The following is a 17,656-nucleotide window of genomic DNA, read 5'->3' on the forward strand; positions in this document are numbered from 1 at the left end:
GTGTCAGCCACAAAATACTTACATGTCAGATTCTACACTCTTAATATTTAGGCTTATTTCTGTTCTTAGTTTGTATTTTATATGGTTATAAATCATAAAAATGATGCAACTATGTACTATTTCTTTTAATTTAACCTGACAAAGTATTTTCTCCATGTTAACGACATAAGGATACTTTTAAATCTGCAAAATATGCATATCTCACATGATCTCATCTAGTATGCATTGATTTTTAACTAACTTCTATCTGAAGTCTGATTATTCTAATAAGTTCAACAAAAAATACAAATACATGTCTAACACATAGCTTGGCATACAATGAGGGCATCATAACACTTAGCTTTCTTTACAGTTATCAAGAATTTGTTTTCTGAAAATCTAAATACACAATTTTTAGGATACCCATTCCTATTTTCTTACATACTTTTTATTTTCTCTCCTTCCTCACCTGTACATACAAGGGTACTTTATCAGGTTCCTGGGAACAGAATTGGAAGATGTTTATTTTCAATGCCAAACATTTCTCAAGTTCATGCATACAAGCAGTCTTCAAAAAGCTCATGAATGTGTATTAGGAAATACTATGCATGGATTTCAAAAAATCTTGGCACCAAACTAAGCTTATCTTTTAATTCCATTTTCCAAGAATTTTTTGAAGTGCCCTCATAGTTCACTTGCGGCAGAAACCATGCTTACGTTCTTCATTTAAGATAGCAGAGTGCCAGGCATATGCTGGACATTTAAAAACTATGTGTTAGGAAGGAAGAAAAGGTTGATAGCCAAAGCTATGAGAGTAGGTGAAAAGCCAAAGGAGAGTGCAGAGGCCAGGAGGCTCTTAGACAAAACCCCAGCAGACACCACATCATAAAAGGGATTGCAAGCGTCAAAGAAGCCTGCAAAGAAAACCTAGGAAAACTAAGAATAGAATGCCTCAAAGGGATTTCAGGTGGGAAAGTAACCTGATAATCTCTGAGCAAATACTAACTACTTGATCCATTAATAGATCTTAGGATCCAAGAAATACATGACTTGTCAACTATCTTTAAGTAGAAGGAATTTAAAAGTCTTATACCCTCATTTCTTCTTATAATGAGTACCTTGTAGTGATGAAATGGGCTAAAGAAAAACACTAAGATAGCAATGTTTGTGGAACATGCTCAGTTAAAAAGTAATTCTATCAAGGTGAGGAAAAAGCATGATTCTTTTAACGTTTGTTAAATAAATGTTATGTTTGCAGGAAATGGTTCAAGAACATTTTTCCTTATGTAAGGCTTACCCCAGTAATGCTGCTTAGGTCAGTGTCTATCTGGATTATCCACAGCGTAAATGCCAACTCTGTAAATTAAACCTGTCAAGTGACAGCTTTGCCATAGCATGCATAACCAACCTTTAAAATTTATTTATACTCCATTCCTTTTCTCCAGCCAGATTAAATTCTCCTTTCCTAAGCTATTTTTGCCTCACTTCAGACTGGCATAATTCAACATGTCTTAAAGAATCACAGGGGAATGGTGTCCCTCCTGAGGTCCAATTTTCAAATGACTTTAATACAGGTTATAGAACAGCAAGGGAAATTTAACCAAGCTCACTAGAAATACAAAGAGTTGTCTTAAACTAGATTCCTCCAGGTTTTAGTATGTCAACCAGCCATAATGACATGCTATGAAAATGCTATGAATTATTACAGGTTCATAACTAGTCCCTTATTCATCATCCCAAGAAAATAATTCCATCCAGCTTGCAAATGGAAAATACGTATTCTCTTGTCTTTCGCATCTTAATATGCACACCAAACTCCCACAAATGCTCACTATATTAAGTGACAGAATTACTAATGTGAAAATATTCCCATCTGATTTGAAAACTACCTAAGCAGTGTTCAACTTTATATTTAGATGGGCTAAAACTAGATGTGAAAAGTAAAAGGACAGAAAATGAAACGGGCATAATAGGTTAAAGATAAATGTTTCTTAAAATTGACAACTTTTTAAAAAAGTTGCTCAAAAACCACCTTAGTCAACTTTATAGAGAAAAAATATGACCTCTAATGATTAGATTCGATGACTTGATGTTTGCTTCTGATCTAGCAAGATTCATTTGTAGACTTTAGTACCCTTGTAGAGTAACTGACAGTTTCTGTGTCTGGCACTGTTTAAAACACTAGTTCACAGGCAGCTATTGGCCTTTGCACTTTGTCCTTAGGCTAGCTTCCTTGAAAGGCTTGTTGTAACAAGCTTAGTTGTCCACTGGAAGTTTCTGTGTGTAAAATTCCCACAAAAGGGTAGTTTTTGTTTTTTGTTTTTTGTTTTTTTTTGTTTTTTTTGGCCTAATTGTTACAATGCTGGTTAGGACACCCACAATCCCGCATCAAAGTGCTTGCACTGATTCTCAGCTCTGCCTCTTGACTTCAGCTTGCTGCTAATGCAGACCCTGGGAGTTAGCAGTAATTGCTCAAGTAATTGGGTTCCTGTCACCTATGGATTGACCCAGCTCTAGCTTAGGTTTCTGGGCATTTGAGAAGTAAATCAGTGCATAGGAGCTCTCTTTTCTCTTTCTCTCTCTCTCTCTTTCTGTGCGTGTGTGTGTGTGTGTGGTAGGGAGCTACCTCTGTAAGTCTCTGCTTCTCAAATAAATTTTTTAAACAAATAAAAATAAAATTCCTACAGAAATTATGCTGTAGCACTGCTGCCAGGATTTTATTCATCAAAACTTATCTTTTTAAAGATTTATTTATTTGAAAGGCAGAGTTGCAGGAAGAGAGCGAGACAGAGACAGACAGAGCTTCCATCTGCTGGTTCATTGCCAAATTGCTGTAATGGCAGAGCTGGGCCAGGCCAAAGACAGGAGCCTGTAACTCCACCTGGAGTTCTCCCCCATGTGGGTGGCACATGCCCAAATACTCAGGCCATCTTCCTCCACTTAAGCGCTTGAGCAGGGAGAAGGATCAGAAGGGAGGTAGCCAGGACTGGAACCAGAGCAGGTATGGAATGCCTGCCTCACAGGCAGGAGCTTAACCTACTATACCACAATGCCAGCCTCTCATCAAAAGAAATTTAGGAGACTCATAAAAACTTTAAATCAATGTTTTGAAAAAAAACTAAGTCCATTTTTAACACACAGATTTTCATGTTGACTAATAAACACTATAAATTACATGTTCATAAAAATATAAATATACTATACATTTTTAAATCTTTTTTCAACACACAAGCTTAATTTTGGGTATAAAATAGGTTGTTCCAAAACAGAAAAAAGAAAAAAAACTTTTAACAAGTTGACAGGAGCCATGGTTATTTATCTGAATTTTTAGGGCACTCATTAAATATGAGAATGGGAATTCACCCCCTGTTCTAGTATCCAGATATATGTTGGGTTATGATTGCCTCTAATAAGTACAGTTGGTATATCATTATACTTTGCAGACTAGTGCCTTTCTATGTTGGTATGGTCACATTTGATCTTTCTATATTGCAATGGTGATAGATTTGCTATATTAAATATTTAACAGACAGCCTACTTCATAGCTCCAACCAATCTGAGGAGATTGGAAAGAAGTTCTCCATTCCTTTTGTATATTTGGTGTAAATGCAATCAGTAATTAATAGGATATTTGCTATCCTTTTCTCTGTTCTTCATGATCAGGATTTGCTATGGTGTTGCCCTCTTTAGTCTTTCATCTCCCATAAGGATCTTCCTCATCATGTTCTTATAGTCTTCTTTATCTCCCAACTGCTGGCTTCTATAACTTGAATATATTGCTTAAAAGTCTTGGCTCCCATGGTGAGGTCAAGTACATGTTTTGTTGAGACATATCTTCCAGCAGGGCACCCTGTTTAGTAGGAGATGCAATCTTCCATCTTAGGGAACGTAGAATAAGCATTTATTTTTAAAGGTGTTTCTTCTTGGATGGCTGGACCACAATTTACAAGTCCATTACACACCCTTTATAAGTACAGGTGATAATAGGCTGAATGCAAATCTGTAATGGTAAGTCCTCATACCATAGGGGTCTCCTGACCAATGGACTACCAACCCTCAAGACTCGGCAGCTAAGAGCTATTAAACTGAATAGAGAAGCTGCTTTCTACTCAGCAGTGAACCCCAAGCACATAGGACACATAAATATGGCAGCTGTCAGACCCTAAGAAAACTCAGAGGACTGCTCAGCAAGACTACTCTTGGCTCTTGTTTAAGACGGGTTCTCTCAGCAGCAAAAGCCTTCTCTACTTTTTCTTCCTTCAACTATGTCCTTTTCAAAGAAAGACATAGTAGTACCTCATCTGAGAGCCTAAGACCTCCTGGAACTGATTAGTCCACTTGGGCGTTTGTGCCCAGGTCTTAGAGCTTGATGAGCACAGAAGGCTGGATACCACCTGTCAGCACTACTTGTGGTAATTACAGGATCTGTGGATCACAAGACTCACAACTTGTATCACAAGTTCTACAAGAAAACTGGCTAATACTGATTTGGCCCTGCATACTTTTTTGCTGAGTTTATATCTTGTGCCATTAAGTTCTTCTTTCTTTTTGAAAAGTCATCACAAGAAAAAGTTTCATTACTCTAATTAGCATTACCACGCTCCACAACTGTTGGCGTCAGAGTAGCTAACTGAATATTTTCTAACCACATAGGTTGATCAAGCTTTATAGTTATGTTACCGTGCCCTAATCAGAACAGATAGTTTCTCCTGCTGTGAAATTAATATTTGTCAGAAGTCTTTTGCCATGTAAAAGTTTAAATTTATAGAAAGTGAAATCGGCCTTTTTCTTTGTGACTTGAGTTCCCTGGTGTGCTCAGCTTTGCCCCTGCCACCCTATATTTTCAAAATCTTATCTTTCCTAAGTACTTAAGATTTGCATAAGTATGAAACATATGTCTGAGGCTCTTGAGTTTACCTTGATTTACATGGATACAAAAAGTTTCCTAGACAAGCAGTTTTCTTCAAAAGGGAGATGAGTTGACTTTTGTTCCTGTAAAAGTCTGGCCTAATTCTTTTTTCAAAAGCACTTACTTTGCTTGCAGAGTACATGTTTATAAGAAAGTTGAATAACCATGCAAGGAGAGTCTCTAAATAGCAGCTCTAATAAATCCTAAGATGCGGCAGTACACTAACTGAGAACACAATTTGATCCCTTAAGCTCTCTCCAATCTAATGCTCAGTGAAAACAGCAAACAAAAGGCCTCAGTGTTGGTTGAAAACCAAGTTCTCAAAGCAGGTAAAGGTCCTGTTTACTCCTTGCAGAAAGCTGAGGAGAGCGGGTTTTCAGATTATAAATGACAGAGGTGCCCTTGTATAGCCCAGAACAATGGCGATAAAGCTCTACTTCTTAGGGGCCTGGATGATGAAGATGGTGGAACCACAGTACTGAAAACGAACAAAAAGAGAAGCTTCGGCTTTGACGCACAGAATTACCTCAATCCTTGACAGAAAACCAGACTCTTCATTTTTCAAAAAGCGCTCCCTTTTAGCAGCGTCTAACCTTTCATTATCTGTGGCACGTCAAAGCGAAGCAGTACAAAGGATGTATGTGTTTTCGAAATGCCCCAATTGGGCCAACTGCAGTTGCCCGCGTATGTAGTATGGAGGCGTGACAAAAAAAAAAAAAGCCTCTAGCGAGCACAGGGCTCCATCTGCATCCACAAAAATAAATGATAATAATAAAATCTAGAGAAACAGTTTTACCAAGATAAGTTCCTCCCCACGTGAAAGTGCCGCCGGCGACGAGAACTGATCCGAGGCTAGGGCCGTGGCAGGCTAGGTGTTGAGTCACCGGCTACAGCGGTTGTGCGACATAAATATTATCTGATGACGGAGATTCAAGGGGTGCAGGTGCCAAGGTACACCGCCGGCAAGGATGGCCGTGGTTGGGACCGAAGACAGAGGCAGGGTCGGGGCTGAGACGCCAGTGCGGCCGCGAGAGCCCGCATGTGAAGTTCGGGGCAAACTTCAAGGCTCCCCATGTGACACGCGTGCTCGCGCGCCTAGGTGGCTTTAATTAGGAGAAACAGGGTTTTCGGCCAGACTCCTCCCAGCCGACAGCCCGGAGGAATCTCCTCCCGCTCCTGCCCCTCCTCTCCCCCAGGCTCCTGGCGAGCCCGAGGCTCTCTTCTGCCCCGTCTCCCCCAACCCCGACCCGCCCCCGCCCCCGGGATGCTCCGGCTGCGACGCTTCGCCATTCATCAACCGGTTCGCACCGGCAGCGGCCGCCGGGAGGTGACGTCCGCGAGCGAGGCGGGAGGGGGGGAGGCGGAGGTGGGTGGGCCTCCGCCCCCGCTCGTCCGCGCTGGGCCTGGAGTCCCCGGCTGCGATTGGTGGCCGGGGAGGCTGACGTCACGCAGGCTATATAAAGCGGGGCTTGTGACGCAGGGGCGCCTCGGCGCGCGTATTGGCTCCTTGGGCTGCGGGCCGGCTAGGCGACGCGCTCTCCTCGGAGCCGCTCACTGCATGGTAGAGTGTGGTGCCCCCGCCGCCGCCTGCATCGCTGCCGCCGCCCCACGACGACCACCTCCGCCCCCTGCCCTGCATCCGCCGCTGCCGCCTGTGTCGCCGCCGCCTCGGGACCGGCTGTATGATTAGGCCACAATCTTCAATGAGTAAACATATTCCTGTGAGTAGCCGTGCTGCCGCCGCTTTTCGGGCTGGGAGTCCGCGCCCCCCCCCATCCCCACACACACGCACGCACACCCGGTCTCTGCCGCCGCCTTTGTTCGGAGCCCGGCCTCTGCTGCCCGCCACCCCGGACCGCGGTTCCGGGGGGGCCCGGCGGCAGCGGGCGGGTCGCGGTCGGCGGCGGCGGTTGGTCGCCGGCGGCACCGGCTTCCACGTCCCTACCGAGTCCCGGGCGGTGTGGCCGGGCCTGCGCGGCAGGCGGGGGCGGTCTCGGCCGCCGCAGCGGGCCGGGCGGGGCGGCACAAAAGCCGCTTTGTGACCGCCGCCCCCGCCCTCGGGCCCTCGGGTCCGGCGCGCCCCGTCCGGGTCCGGCGGGCTGCGTGGCGTCCCGGGGGTCCCTTTGTTCGGCCAAAGGGAAAGAGGGGCCGCACTGGGAAGCGGGAGACGTGGCCCGGGGTGGGGCGAGGGCTGCGCGTGTCACTGCGGAGTCGGATCCGGGGAGGGCGCGGTGACGACGGGGTCGCCACTAGATCCGGGCCGGCGTTGGGTAGGCGGGGCGGCCCCGCGCGGCTCGTTAACGGTCTCGGCCCGGCGCTCTCGGAGCTCGGGGCCACCGCGGGACGGGAACCCAGTGCCACCGCCGCCCTGCGCTCCGCGGCCGGCTCCGGGGCCTCCGACAAAATGGCCTCGGCGCCCGCGCCTGACTGAAGGCGCGGCGCGAACCCGTGATTGCGGCGCGGCCAGGGGGCGCCGCGGGCGGGCCCGGGCGCACGCTGCCGCGTGAGCCATCCGGGGGCATCCCGCGAGCGGCCGCCCTGCCCCGGCCGGAGCGGGACTCCGCCAGGTGAGGACCGCGGCGCCCCGCCCCGCCCTCGTCCCGCAGGCTCCACCTGGTAATGCGAGCCGTTCCGGGCGGAGCGCCCCACCCCGGGCTCTGGAGAACGGGAACAAGTCGAGGCTTGTCCCTTGTCTGGGCCGGTCGCGAGGGGTGGGCTGTGTGGGAGCGCCTTGGAGACTGCCAGGGCCACGGTGACACTGAAGCGGAGTCCCCGCCCGGGCACCAGCGTGCAGTTTCCCTGCCAATGTTGGAAGGGTCCTGGAAGGCGCCTTTTAAAATCGGGTACTATTTAGAGCCGCTGTTGGAATCCTCGGTGTAATGTGTTGTTGCCTCCTGTTGGCTGTGGCAACGGTAACCTACCGGAGCCAGAATTCTGAGGACTATCTTGTGTTCGTGGAACACTGTACCATTCCAAGAGTATTAAGTTGTTATTTACACGGGAGTTGGAACCCTCGGCCTGCTTGAAATCCAGATTCAGAGGCAATAATTACTTCCTAAGACGCGTTTTTGTAGGATTTTTGATGACAGTAAATCAGCTGAAAACCGGAAAAGTAGATCATTCCCAAGTGCAAGTAACATTATACACATGCTTTATTAAAGGTATTAGTGAGGCTGCAGTATGAGTGTGTGGAACACCAAAAAATGGCTGGTTATACAAGTTAGATTAATTGACGACACTGCAAGCCTCCAGTTTCTGCAGATACTGATTTCCCCCCCGCCCCCCACTGTATCTTACTGTGTTTATAGCCAATGGACATGTGGGAGAAGGAAAATGCTTTTGTATTTCTGAACTCTGGCATGGACAGTTTTTCCTGTGTGGGAATGCCTTAGGCTGAACGGAAAGATGTCAGTAGTCACCGCTGTTTTAATAGAAGTATCCCCCCAGCCGCTGGGTGGCTCCACTCAGTAAAAACCTCTCTTCTAGGCAGTCTTTCTACATTGCTTTCCAAGGCTGCTTTATGAAACTGCTTACATGAACGGATATGGCAGCTTTAGCTGTAGCCAAAAGAAATTTAAGCTGTTAAATTGAGAGTAAATGGTGTGAAATCACTTTTCAAGGGATTAAAAATACAGGATCAGGAATCAGAATATTGTGATAAAGCTTAAAAGCTGTACAAATGACTTGGGAGGGGGCGAGAAACACATTTTATTCTAAGGAGTAATGTTTAAGATTTGAGATAAACACGTAATGGAATTACTTCCAGATTACTGCAGTCTCTTATTTGAAATAGTGATACCTTTATTGGGAATTTAACTTTTTATCCAACTCACAAGTAGTTCAAGTAGCCTCTAAGGCCTCATTTACACTTGGAATAATGAAAATTATCTTCCTTATAGGACCTTGTAATAAATGACTCCTGATGTTAGTTTCTCTGTCTTTCCTGAAGAGTAGACTGGAGTTTTTGCTTGCTTTCTGTAATCTTATAGGTAACCATATGAAATACTTTTCAAAATTTAGCAAAGTTCTTCTAGAAACTAATTATCATAGACTATATATATATATATATATATAATGAAAGTGGGACAGGTAGCTTGAGTTTAATTTTAAGCCCTTTAGGCCGGCGCTGTGGCTCAATAGGCTAATCGTTCGCCTGCGGTGCCGGCACACCGGCTTCTACTCCTGTCGGGGCGCCGGATTCTGTCCCGGTCGCTCTTCTTCCGGCCGCAGCGGCCATTGGGAGGTGAACCAATGGAAAAGGAAGACCTTTCTCTCTGTCTCTCTCCCTCACTGTCCACTCTGCCTGTCAAAAAGAAAAAAAATTTTTAAGCCCTTTACATGCTTACATTTAACCATGAAAAAGTAGTGAACTCTTCTCTGTTCCAAGATTTCTTAATTTATCCATGAGAATACAAAGTTTGTGACAGTGGTTTTTACCCTCTAGCTTTCCTTAGTTGCCTCATTATTTCCAAGTACACCAGAAAAAACTACTTAGAAGAGTTAGCATTTTGTGTATGTATTCTTGTGAATGTTCATTTAATGCTTGATATTGACAACTGATCTAGTTCTTAAAAGGGAACTTGAGGAAATACATAGTTAACCTTACTCTTGAGACCCCACCACTTGTACCCACTTTTCTTCTTTGAATTAGATTGCAGCTTTAGGCTGGATAAGTGAATTTTTGGTTTTAGAATACAAAAAAACTATTATTGAGAGTATAAGTGAAATTTTATTTAAATAAGAAAATTACTTTGAACAAATGGAGGGGCTGGTAAAAAAAAAAAACAAGCCACTGAGGTCTTGCAGTCTAGGGGTAATAAAAGCTATTATCAACATTTTAGAGTTTTGTTTTCAAATTTGTAGACATACATTCTTATGATATTTCACATAAAAGGTTGTAACTTTGAAGATTCATTTTCCTCATCTTAAGGAGAGAATGAGGTTATGTGTATATGAAGGCCCTTTGAAAACCATTTTTTTTATTTGTAAGAAAATGATATATTGGTTAAAACACTCTTTAGGATTTAGAGAAGTGAGTAAATTTTATTTATGAGAGCCAGTTTTATTGTAACTGCAATAATGTGAGCTGTGTCAGCCATCTTTGATTTTAGAACTACTTTTTTAAGCTTCAATTTATTTTATAAGGAAGACACGAATAGTACAACAGAGGACTAAATAATAGAATATATATATGGCATCTTAGCAAATGTGATAATTGGTGTTTTTTTATGAAGTCTTTTTAATCAGTGGGTAAATTTGTGACTGATTGTTTTATGCTTATTGACTTTATTCTGTAATCACACCTTGACTTTCATGATTCAAAAAGTTGAAAAAGTGGCTAGGAGTCCAATTTGAAAATATGGTTATATACTTAGATACTATAAAAACAAACCGTCTTCATTTTGAATTAGAAAATAACTTTTTCTCTCTTTTTCTTCTAAACAGCAGTTCTGTGGTGTTCTTGGTCACACATTTATGGAGTTTCTGAAGGGCAGTGGAGACTACTGCCAGGCACAGCACGACCTCTATGCAGACAAGTGAACTGTAGAGATTCGTTACTACTCCACCAAGAAGCCCCCATAAAAGTGGTTAACCTGGACACAGAAGTGTTGGATTGAAATCCACAGAGCATTTTACAAGAGTTCTGACCTGGATGGGGTAAACCTCAGTGCACTTCCTTTCTATTGCCTCAGTATTACTGGATTGAAGAATTGCTGCTTCTTGTTAGGAGGTTCATTTCATTTCCCATTACTCCCAACTTCATACTTAAAGCACTGAGAATCACAAGTGGAAGATAGTGAAGTAGACTTCAGTTTCTTTGCGTAATTTCTGTATTCAGTTTTTTTTTTTAACTCTTTCATAATCCTATTAAGTGTTTTTTAAGTAAATTAACATGGCCCGAATGAACCGCCCAGCTCCTGTGGAAGTCACATACAAGAACATGAGATTTCTTATTACACATAATCCAACCAATGCAACATTAAACAAATTTATTGAGGTGAGTTTTTGATACTTTTTTAATGTCTTAAATTGATTGTAATTTAACAGTAGGCCTTAAATCTTATAAAATAAATTCTACTTTTGGAAAACGAAAAATGGTATGCCTCCAGTTCCAATTTTGAAAAATTAAATGTCTTCTTTAGGTTAACGGTAAATTATATTATACATTTTAAATTTATAGGTTAATAGCTATTCTTCGTGCCTCCTGAGTCTGTTTTAAATTTATATGCAGATGGATAAAATCCACTGTTAAAAGAAATTTACTAGGGGAAGGCTGCTTACTTATGCATTTTTCTTTTATCTTCCTAGGCTAATGTCAAACAAAGTTGGTCTTAGACCCCAGTTGATGCTTACAATCTAGTTTTCAGCTGATTCTGCTGTTTTTTGATGACAGCTACATATCCAAAATCTCTCCCTTTATACCAGGAGAAGGAATTTAGTGCTGAATAATTTATGCAGCAACATGAACACATTTTACTTGATAATATCTGTGAGTGTTGAGAAACAACAAATAGAGACACAAATAGGCCTCAGATCATGAGGAGATACTTTTTATTGCTTTTTTCCTCCAAAATTGGGAGTTATTAATTACTAGTATTAAGGCTTTTTAAATCCTCCAGTTTTTTCAGGACTCCAGAGCCTATTTCAAGACTTAAAATATATAGTGTATTTGAGTAAAAGTTTAAGGAGTTAGTATAACTGAGTCTGGTCAGGTTATTTACTTGATTGGTTACAAATGATTTCTTTGGTTTTTCATTTGTTTTTGTTTTTATACTTTGTCTTACCTGCTCCTCCCCTTTTTAAAGTTTTCGTATTAGTCTGTCCAACAATTACCATGAGTAGAATCAGCTCAGTATATGAAAGGCACCAAATTTAAAAATAAAGTTTTCTATTATTTCTCTTTCTTTTTTGCTATTCTAGTACTGTCATTTTAAAATGATTCACTCCCCTGTTGTTACATAGAGGTGCTACTATTCTTTGCATGATTTTCTGTTAACCAGAATAACTGTTGATGAAAGGTGATCAGAATGACAAATGGTGAGCACTAGACATCATGAAGTTCTTATAATATGTGTTTTATTCAGGAACTTAAGAAATATGGAGTTACCACGATAGTAAGAGTATGTGAAGCAACTTATGACACTACTCTTGTTGAGAAAGAAGGCATCCATGTTCTCGTAAGTATTTAGCAGTTCTTTTATGTTTGGTACAGTGCTACAAAAGTTTGTTCAAAGAAACCATAGTCTCCAAGAAGCTGAACTTTTTAAAGTTGTTTAAAAAAGGTGTATGGTATCTTAATTCTTTATGAAGAAAGCTGGTGGAGCAGGCATTTAGCTCATGCCACCTATGAGGGAGACCTAGATTGGGTTTCCAACTTCAGCCCCAGCAATTGTAGGCATTTGTGAAGTGAACCAGTGGATGGGATCTTCCTGTCTGTCTTACCATCTGCTCCCTGAAAATTGATTAAATTAGGAAAAAAGAAGAGGAGGTTGGGGGTGAGAGAAAAGAACTCTTAGAAAATTGAGATAAATAAGAATGCTTTTAAAAACAGTTGAGTGTTGGGAATATAAAATTATTATTAGTGTGGTGTTTATATAAGACGTAAAATATTAAATATCCTTTTGATGTAGGATTGGCCTTTTGATGATGGTGCACCACCGTCCAACCAGATTGTTGACGACTGGTTAAGTCTTGTAAAAATTAAGTTTCGTGAAGAACCTGGTTGTTGTATTGCTGTTCACTGTGTTGCAGGGCTTGGGAGGTAAGAAAATTTCTCAGTTTGCTTCTAGATGAAAATCTGGGTTGATATGAAAATACTAATACTTTATAAATTTCTCTAGTTGTTTTGTCATGAATTCTGAACATTTTTAAAATCAACATTTATGGGTATTGTTTGAATAGGAAATATAGGAATTATATGTGTGGGTTTTATTTTTATTTTATATGTGTGGGTATTTATTTTAAGTAAGGAACTTTAAGAAATGATTTTGGAAATCTCTTAATTACCAGAGCTCCAGTGCTTGTCGCCCTAGCATTAATTGAAGGTGGAATGAAATATGAAGATGCAGTACAGTTCATAAGACAGTAAGTAATGGATTTGCTTTTTATTTGCATTCTTATTGACTGTCAGTGAATAGCCCATATAACTTGTGGTCATTTTTAAGATACTGTTAAAGCCAGGACATAAAGATCTGACCTGTTACGCATTCCAGGTAGATGCTCATATTACCAAGATTTTAATCCAACAGTATTCTTTGAATTAGAGTTGTTTTGGTGTAAATCCTTGATTGGATTTGTTGCTTAATTGTCATGTTTATTCATGTGTGATTAAGATAAATAAGAAATGCATAGGTCTCAGAGGTCAGTTGATAACAACCAAATACAAAAATATATATCAATCTATATATCTAATGTCTACATATAGATATATCTATATCTAGTATATGTATATTGATATAGATAGAATGCTTTGAGTGCTCCAGAAGATGTCATTGTGGCCTTTGTAGTATCTTCCCTGCCACCAGAGGCATAAATTAGCTTTCCCTTTTCTTGGACTTCATATAAATAGATTTTTGAATTTTGACTACCACTCAAAGATTAGAAAATGAACTTTTTTTTTTTTTGGAAGAGTTATCTATTTGAAAGGCAGAGAGAAAGAGAGAGGTTCCATCCTCTGGTTCACTCCCTAAATGGCCGCAGTGGCCAGAGCTGAGCCAATGTAAAGCCAAGAGCCAGGAGCTTCTTCCAGGTCTCCCACATGGTTACGAGGGAGCTGGATCAGAAGTGGAGCAGCCAGATCTCAAACTGGTGCCTATACGGGATACCCCCAACACTGCAGGTAGCAGCATTACTCACCTTGCCACAGCTCCAGCTAGAAAATTAACTTTTTAGTAGCCTTTTTCCATTTGCATTAATCAGAAGATAATTGCCACAAAAGAAGTGATAATTGTGCACAGTATTCTGAATGTTACAACAAAAGGCTTTTTTGGTTTAAATTTTTTTTTTTTTTTTCCCTCTTCTAGAAAGCGGCGTGGAGCTTTTAACAGCAAACAACTTTTGTATTTGGAAAAATATCGTCCTAAGATGCGGCTGCGCTTCAAAGACTCCAATGGTCATAGAAACAACTGTTGCATTCAATAAAACTGGGGTGCCTAATGCTATTGCTTTGGAAGAAGAACTTGAGACAGGATCTAATTTGTCATACATATTAGCCAACATGTTGGCTTGGTGAATAAGTTTAGTGAAGCTTCCAAAGGGTATTGAAAATTAGTTTTACCAGGCCACGAGTTTGACAGAATTGCAACCTCTGTCTTTGGGTTATAACCAACTTATTTGGACATTTAGCAAAAGATTGTTGCTGTTTAGTATTTAAAATGTGCTTATCATTTGTACCAATTGACTTTTCCTGAAATCATGCAATATTCAGTTGTATCTTAAATCTATTCCCATGCCAGAATCTTATCAATACATAAGAAATTTAGAAAGATTAGGTGCCAAAATACCCAGCACAATACTTGTATATTTTTAGTATCATACAGAATTAAAATCCCAGGAACTATGAACACTCTAGACCTTATGTGGTTTATTCCTTCAGTCATTTCAAACATTGAAACTAGGGACTATATGGTTATTTGCCTGTTCACTTTATGTTTACATCTCCCACATTCATACCAGTATACATCAGGTTTGCTTAACCATTGATTTTTTTTTTACCAAGTCTTATGATTATTTAATGTTTCTATAAATCTTTTGCTGTTAATATAAAACCTCCATTTTGAAAAATCTACATTGTACAGAAGCACATGTCTTTAATGTCTTCAGACAAAAAAAGCCTTACAGTTAATTTAACGTTTGCACTCTGAGGTGCAGCTTAACAGGGAGGGCCTGAGAAAAGAATGGGAGGGGGCTATTAAATATTTTTAGTAAAATGTTGCCTTTGTCTTGTGCATAACATGTAGAATATGCTCTTTAATTTAGTAAATATTTTTTTAAGAGGTAGAGATGCTTTGTTATTGTAGCTTAAAATTCTTAATCATAAAATTTCTGAAATTCTTGTAATTTTTTCCATACTTATCAAAAGTTGTTTACCAACTTATTTTTGTTTGAAGTGTGATTTTTTTTTCCTTCCCAACCTCTTGCAAAAAAAAGTGGGTTTCTGCTAATGAATTGAGCAGACATCTAATATTTTATATGCCTTTTGAGCTGTGTAACTTAATATTTGAATACTTGATAATTTGTTTTATTATGTAATTGATAAAATGGTGATGTGTATTAATGTTAGTTCAACCATATATTTATACTGTCTGGGAATGTGTGGTTATAGTTCTGTGGGAGAATAATTTGTCTGTTCACCAGCTTGTAAAAACTTAGTGCGAGAGCTTAAACATCTAAATAAATAATGAAATGCATTTATCATCACTGAGATTGTTTTGCTTAAACATAACTTATTTTGCAGAAAACAAAATGAATTGCACTTTGCTTAATGCCATTAGATGTAAAGTGTGTCCTCACTTTTTTTTTTTACAAATGAAGAGCTAAATGAAGTCAACATTTTAGTAAGCTTGTTAACAAAACTTGTTAGGATAGTGACCACTGTTAAATACTAAAAGTGCTTTTAATTTATTATAAACTTTACTTTTTTAAGGGTATAGATAATTTTGAATCAATTGTATACTGGAGAGGAACAGTATAGTAGAGAAAGGCCTTGATTTTTTTAAAGCTCACTTCTGAACCTCAGTTTCCACATTTGCAACTTAATATTTCCAGATTTTAAGTTAGTTTGAACATTGTTTTACACATGAAAACTGAGTGTTAGTTTTGGTAATCTAAGATGTATTATCCTTTCACATAATTCTTGTTAACCTAAATACCACTTAAAAATGTAAAAGACTCAAAATTTAAGTCAAAGGTGGTCCTCCACTTTGGGGTTTAAGTAATCTACTTCCATATCTTAAGGCCAGTTTAGTTTTCATTCCGTTTTTAAATATAGCCTACTCTTAAGATCATTTCATGTAGTTAATTACTAAATGATACACTATTAACCCACAGCCCAACCCATAGAACAGCATAGGTGTAAAGAGAGGAGTTACCGTCAGGATTAATGGGAAGTATATTTTAAGTTTGAAAAGTTGAATTAATTAGTGTTGATTTTCTATATATGGTGCTAAAAATCAATTTACTTTATAAACCTTACCTGTACAGTATATAACATGAAATTTGCTTTTTAATTCAAATATTTTGTATCTTGTAAATAATGGCTAATACAGGAGTACCTATAATATACATCCTAAAGTATTCCTTACATCTAATAAGAATTTTAAAAATTGTTAGTTGAGGTCTTTCTAAAATTTGATTACTTGGGTTTGAATACCCTCATTGAGATGATGTAAATAATAACTAGTTGCCTAGGCTTGTCTGTAGAAACCATATATGTTGCTGATGTAATTAATGAGGTTACTGAATCATAGCAAGAAAATACAATCTCCTTTTGTTAAAAGAAAACCCTAAAAGCAGATGCCATTGGTAATTTTTTGCAGTGTACTGCAACCTTAACTTATTGTTTTGAGTGCTCCTTTTCCTTGGGCAGTGTTCTCCTATTTCCACAGCTTTATACAGCCTCAGGCATGCCATCATCTGGTCACATCACCCCTCCAAAGAACTTGAAAATAATATTGTGTTCTCCAATTTGGCTTTAGAATCTGAATGTACTATTCATCTGACAAACGCCTACTGTTTTCCAGGCATTTCAAAGTATTGCAGAGACTATAAAAGGATATCTCCAGATTTTGGTCACTGATGAACTACTTACTACCCACAAAACACCTTACTCCCACTCTGACATTAAGAGTGCTTTCTTTTGGAGGTTCAGGAAATGTAATTTAGTGAGACTGCTTCAGAGGGAAGTGGAAGTATGTAAGTGATTTTCTTTGACATGTAAAGTTCTTTTAAAATAAATTTTAAAAGCTACACGTGTCTGCTGTACATGTTTATACTCTACTCATGATTCTTTGAATTAATGTTTGTATATATGTGCCTCTCCTTTATCTGAATTGAAAATTAAAGATTGGTTTAAAAGTGACATAATGTTTGCACTATGTTTGTGGTAACCTGTTTCAGCAGAACCTTGAAAGAAAAACTAAAAAATTCGTGTTTGCCATCCATGCAGAAATCATGACAGAAGACAAGAAAGGCTTTGAAGTATCTCGCATGTGATTAAATGTTTAAGAAATCACTTATACTCACTCAGGAGATAGTAGAGCTCATATAGCTACCCGGCAAAGGAAATGCAATTATATCGTGCTGAAAAGCCAGAAATACACAGCATTAATTGCTGCCACATCAGGGTTTATAAAAATTCACCCACAGCAATACTCCAGATAACTGAAATCGCAAGTGTAAAGAGTTTCCAAGCAGCTAAAGTTAGATACCATGAAGTTTAGGCACTAATGCTTGTGCTGATTAGAAAAACGTAGGCACTTAAATTTAAGCTCATTTAATCTTATTTTACATGTAATTTTAGGTAACTGATAATTTAGTGTCCTGCTAGACCAGAGGTTGTAAATACAGCACAGGAAAGACAAAAGAAGCCCATTAAGTAGCAGTAAGATCTACTCAGTCTGATAAGAGAATTAAAAGCAACTGAGGGCCGGCACCGTGGCTCAACAGGCTAATCCTCCGCCTAGCGGCGCCAGCACACCGGGTTCTAGTCCCAGTCGGGGCGCCGGATTCTCTCCAGGTTGCCCCTCTTCCAGGCCAGCTCTGCTGTGG

The 17,656-nt window shown here is 40.0% G+C and overlaps 2 protein-coding genes across 2 annotated transcripts; both read left to right on the top strand.

Moving 5' to 3' along the window:
• Positions 1–6,375: 6,375 nt before the first annotated feature.
• On the top strand, positions 6,376–10,432 carry LOC133756002 (uncharacterized). Its single transcript, XM_062186323.1, has 2 exons — positions 6,376–6,609; positions 10,334–10,432. Exons 1-2 carry the CDS (start codon positions 6,571–6,573, stop codon positions 10,427–10,429), a joined length of 135 nt encoding a protein of 44 aa, XP_062042307.1. The 5' UTR covers positions 6,376–6,570; the 3' UTR covers positions 10,430–10,432.
• A 340-nt stretch (positions 10,433–10,772) lies between these two features.
• On the top strand, positions 10,773–16,857 carry PTP4A1 (protein tyrosine phosphatase 4A1). The gene is made up of 5 exons (XM_062186322.1): positions 10,773–10,886; positions 11,974–12,066; positions 12,520–12,650; positions 12,899–12,973; positions 13,912–16,857. Exons 1-5 carry the CDS (start codon positions 10,782–10,784, stop codon positions 14,027–14,029), a joined length of 522 nt encoding a protein of 173 aa, XP_062042306.1. The 5' UTR covers positions 10,773–10,781; the 3' UTR covers positions 14,030–16,857.
• Positions 16,858–17,656: the final 799 nt, after the last annotated feature.

The sequence above is a fragment of the Lepus europaeus genome, chromosome 3 (assembly GCF_033115175.1).
Source record: "Lepus europaeus isolate LE1 chromosome 3, mLepTim1.pri, whole genome shotgun sequence".
Classification (NCBI taxonomy): domain Eukaryota; kingdom Metazoa; phylum Chordata; class Mammalia; order Lagomorpha; family Leporidae; genus Lepus; species Lepus europaeus.

Coding starts and splice junctions, on each gene's coding strand:
- LOC133756002 (XM_062186323.1), top strand. CDS start 6,571: ATGATTAGGCCACAATCTTCAATGAGTAAACATATTCCT. Junction 6,610..10,333: donor CAATGAGTAAACATATTCCT/GTGAGTAGCCGT, acceptor TCTTCTAAACAG/CAGTTCTGTGGTGTTCTTGG.
- PTP4A1 (XM_062186322.1), top strand. CDS start 10,782: ATGGCCCGAATGAACCGCCCAGCTCCTGTGGAAGTCACATACAAGAAC. Junction 12,651..12,898: donor TGTGTTGCAGGGCTTGGGAG/GTAAGAAAATTT, acceptor CTTAATTACCAG/AGCTCCAGTGCTTGTCGCCC. Junction 12,974..13,911: donor GCAGTACAGTTCATAAGACA/GTAAGTAATGGA, acceptor TCCCTCTTCTAG/AAAGCGGCGTGGAGCTTTTA.